The sequence below is a fragment of the Merops nubicus genome, unplaced genomic scaffold (genome assembly GCF_000691845.1).
Source record: "Merops nubicus isolate BGI_N331 unplaced genomic scaffold, ASM69184v1 scaffold790, whole genome shotgun sequence".
In the NCBI taxonomy this organism is placed as follows: domain Eukaryota; kingdom Metazoa; phylum Chordata; class Aves; order Coraciiformes; family Meropidae; genus Merops; species Merops nubicus.
The window spans coordinates 1-4,678 of record NW_008580636.1 but is presented as its reverse complement, the minus strand read 5'-3'; the positions used below and the strand labels follow the sequence as shown (position 1 = coordinate 4,678).

At 45.2% G+C, this 4,678-nt stretch overlaps 1 protein-coding gene across 1 annotated transcript; it reads right to left on the bottom strand.

The window, feature by feature from the left end:
- Nucleotides 1-2,102: 2,102 nt before the first annotated feature.
- Nucleotides 2,103-4,595, bottom strand: PCDHAC1 (protocadherin alpha subfamily C, 1; the record flags this gene model as incomplete). The annotated part of the gene is made up of 1 exon (XM_008938676.1): nt 2,103-4,595. A coding segment is annotated over exon 1 (2,415 nt), but the record flags the coding sequence as incomplete, so codon positions are not given.
- Between the last annotated feature and the right edge of the window lie 83 nt (nt 4,596-4,678).

Sequence of the window (4,678 nt, the reverse complement as noted above, 5' to 3'; positions counted from 1 at the left end):
ACTAATAAAGTGACTGATCTTTCTGTGTAGAAATTATTTTTAACTCCAGAGGGATCTGGAGTAAGGAATGGTTTTCAAGAACAAGTGACATTTCTCTTTCCCACCTCAGATGACTGGAAACTATTGTCCAAGCAGCTCTTTAACATAATTATACTTTATTTTAAATCTTGGTGACTCTAAAGCATGCACAGACAAGAAAGTACAGGAAGTGCAGATTCTGTCCAGTCCTCATTATTTGAATGTGAATGCCATTTAAAGAACTTGCAGATTTTGAAAGAGATATGTAAATTATATATATACACATGCACGTATATGTGTGTGTAAGTAGTTGATTCTAGCCTTTGGAATCATCAGCACAAAATTATTAGCTGATATCCTTTTCTTTCTAAAGGCAGTTAAGTTTTTACAGTCTTTGCCTCTGCTCCCCTACTCAGCTCAGTTAACACACAGCCTTTGGACTTTCCACGTGGGTCACATCTACAGTTACCCATTTCTGTGTATTAGCAGCTAAGAAAACAAAACCGCCAAAGGTGACATCTGGGATTTCTTTTATCCATTATTAAAAGCTCCTAAAAAAGTTTTCAAGTTTAAAACTTCACCTGAATGACTGAAATTCAGTGAAATGTAACGAGATACATTTGGGGTGTTCTCATTAGAGAGACCAGGGATACTTATGCATTTTTGTTATTATTCAGTCCATTAATGTGTTGGTAACTTGAGTGTCAAGATCTTGCTCAATAGAAACACAGAGAGTAGTTGTACCCCCTTTTTTTTTTTTAAATCTACCATCTGTGTTATAGAAGCTCTGCAATTACTAACTGCTCTCCAGCCAAGGATATGCACCCAAGACACAATTAGGGTTCTCACAGACACCTTCTATGTTAAGAGATTGCCAAAGAGGTTTTTAGCTCCCCATTACAGAGATTCTAGCTCAGCCTTCTTTTCAGATCCTCAAAATAGTCAGTAATATTCCCAAAGTACACCAACTCATTAGGCACAAATTCTTCTTCACATACTGCCAACTGCTACTTTCCTGGATTCTGTGATTTCTTACTGGAAGGGACAGATGCTTCCATACCCACAACTTTGCATAGTGACAGACCCCTGACACATACAACCCTCTGCCACTACAGTGAACAAAACTTAAAACTGAATAGGACTTTGACTAAATACTAAATAAACTGGTATGAGTAAATCTAATAACAATTACTTGAGAAAAGATCTTTCCTTTTCAGTAGGATTTATGTGGAAATATGTGTTCAGAAAAAGGGGGAAGTTGGAAGTGGAGAACCACAACCCACAAACATATTTCACCTTGCCAACAGACAAGACATGATAAACTAATTGTATAATTAAAAGCAAATCGGGAATCATAGAATGGTGTGGTTTGAAGTGACATACGAGCATCTTTTCTAGAATAAGGGAAAATTTATTAAGAATCACTACCTGGAAAATGCAGAGTTATAAAAGGAAGTGCCATACAGTTGAGTATGTGTTTGACTGCCCAGAGAAGTTGCCAAAGCTACCCTTAAATCGAGGTTCAAAAGTGGGTTGGCTAAATGGTCATATTGGATTCCTGCTATCCCACCCCATGCTTACCTTCTGCATTGTAAACCAGCACCTTGACTCAGCAAACCACTCACTCCTCAATGAAAAAAATCTCAGGATTGAGGTGGGAAATAAAAATATTTTTTATATATATCAATCACAGGCTCCATACAGTGTAGATTAGTACCACCCTGGATGAGAAGCTTGTATAGACCCTTACCAGACCAAATTTGGATAGCTGAAGACAATGGCTCCACTTGCAAGGAATTTAACTTTCACTTACATCTTTACCTTCAGTCATGTCTGAAGGTCTTAAAAGTTTGGGGGGGGGGGAGAAATCTCTTTTGTCATCCCATAACCATATTTCACCTAAAGAGATCTTTGCTTTGGGAAGATATAAAAGGAGCTCAAGATTCATCCAGGTTCCATGAAATGACGTCTGCCTTCCTTTGCAAAAACATACCCTCAGTACCTTCTTCCACACTGATAGCAACCCAGTGTAGACATGAGGCTATGTGCCTGGAAGAAGAAAAGTGAAAGGAAGAAGTACTTACCACAAGGACAGCACTCAACCGATCACTTTGGACCTGCTGCACTTGGATGCAAGATCCTGGCACTTGTAACCTTGAGCCACTGGGACCATTCCCAGCATCACCGTTTGGGATGTTGCTGTTACTAGGCCCAAGACCTACAGATGCCCTGTACAAGTACGTATGAGTCAGTTTACCCACACCAGTGACCTCCAGCATGTCTGGTGGGAGGTGGGAGCTGGGGAGCATGTGCACGCTATAGCAATACTTTTCATACTCATCGGCTGGGCAGCAACAGTCGCTGCAGCAGCAAGTTCGGCAGCGGCACAGCCGCACAACGGCAAGAAAAAGGAGGAATGCTGCAAAGATGCAGGAGACGCAGGCAATGGAAACGATCAAGTAGATGTTTGTAGCATTGAGCAATGGTGACAGCTCCCCGCTGTCATCAAAGTCGGGCAGTACCTGGGGCAAGGTGTCAGCCAACAGGATGCCCACCGTCACAGTAGAGGAGAGTGGTGGATCCCCATGGTCCCGGACCACCACAACCACCTTGTGCTTGAGGAAGTCAGTTGAGCGCATGGAGCGTGTGGTGCGCAGCTCACCCGAGTGCGGTGACAAGCGGAACAGGCTGGAGTCGGAGGAGTGGGCAAGGTGATAGGACAGCCAGGCGTTCTCTGCATTGTCCTCATCATCTGCCACCACTTTGGTCACCAGATAGTCCTCATCAGCCAGGCGGGGCACAACTTCCACAGCTATTGAGCCATTCTGGCTGGTGGGGTACAGGATGGCTGGGGCATTATCGTTCTGGTCTGAGATGTAAACATTCACAGTAATGGCAGCACTCAAGGCTGGTGACCCATTGTCCTTGGCTTCCACTTGGAAATAGAAGCTCCTAAGCTGCTCAAAGTCAAAGGCACGTTTTGCATGGATGCTCCCGTTGGCCAAACTCACAGACAAAAAGCTGGCCACAGGACTGCCTGCAACTGTGGAATTCCTGAGCATGTAAGAGACCCGTCCACTCTCCCCCATATCAGGGTCAGATGCCGAGACCTGATAGAGAAAAGCACCAAGTGGATTGTTCTCCTCCACAAAAACATCAAAAGTGTCAGCAGTGAAGACTGGGGGGTTATCATTCACGTCAGATATCTGCACCCAAAGGGTCTTCTGAGTGGTGATGGGTGGAGAGCCCAAGTCTGTGGCAATAATGGTGATGTTGTACTCACTGATCAGCTCTCGGTCCAGAAGTCCACTGGTGACCAAGCTGTAGTAGTTTTCAAGGGAAGGCTTTAACTGGAAGGGAAGGTTATCAGAGATCTGGCAGGTTACTCTCCCATTCTCCCCAGGGTCCTTATCCAAAATACTCAGAAGAGCTATCACTGTACCAGGAACAGCATCCTCAGGAATGGGACTGGAAAGGGATGCGATTGTTATCTCTGGGCCATGATTGTTCACATCAGTGATTTCTACCAGCAGCTTAGCTGTGCTGGACATCCCAAATGCCCCATTATCCCTTGCCTCAATAAGTATCTCAAGGAGAGGTCTCTCAACAGCTAAAACGCCATTGACTGTCACCTCCCCAGTGTGTGGGTGAATTAAGAACATTCGCTGTAGATCAGCAGAAGTTGTATTGCTAAACAAATACCTGATCTCTCCATTTGGACCTTCATCCAAGTCTGTGGCATGCACTTGCACTACCAAAGTGCCATTGGGGGAGTTTTCCAAGACACTCGCCCTGTAGACTGAGTGTTCAAATTCCGGTGCATTGTCATTGGTATCCAGCACAGTCACAATGACCGGGACATCACCGGACTTTGGAGGATCTCCACCATCTTTGGCTGTAAGAACGAGTCTGTGAGTGGCTTGCTGCTCCCTGTCTAAGGCTTTTTTCAGCACCAACTCAGGATATTTACTCCCATCCCCACGCATCTGCATTTCCAAGTGGAAATGTTCATCAGCGCTCAGAGTGTAATTCTGGACACTGTTGGTACCTTCATCGAGATCTCGGGCACTGGGGAGTGTAAACCGTGCCCCAGATGACAGGAACTCAGGTACATTTATATGATATTCACTTAAGGGAAAGCTTGGGGAGTTGTCATTTATGTCCAAGACTTTAAATTCCATCCTATAGAGCTCAAGAGGGTTTTCTAAGACAAGTTCATAATTCAGAAGACAGGCAGACTTTAACTCACAAAGCTGCTCTCTGTCTATGGGCTCGTTAACAGACAAAGCCCCTGTGCTTGCATTTATACTAAAATATTGCTTACTTGAACCAGTGATCACGCGAAACTTCCGAGCTGAAAGTGTAGCTGCATCTGTTCCCAAATCCTTCGCTATGTTCCCCACAAACGCCCCACGCTCCATCTCCTCAGCGATGGAATACGTTACTTGCCCGTTCGCGGTGCAGCAGATAAGGCAGAAGACCATTAAGTAGACCCGCATTCTTCCTCTCCTGGCTCAGCTCCCCGCAGACCGGCTCCGCAGGAACATAATCCAGAATTTCACCAAACCCCACCAGGTTCCCAGAGTGGAGCAGAAGTTCTCTGCAGGTGCGAGTGGTTCCTCTGGCTCTGACCGACGGCTCAGCGGGCTCGGACCGACCG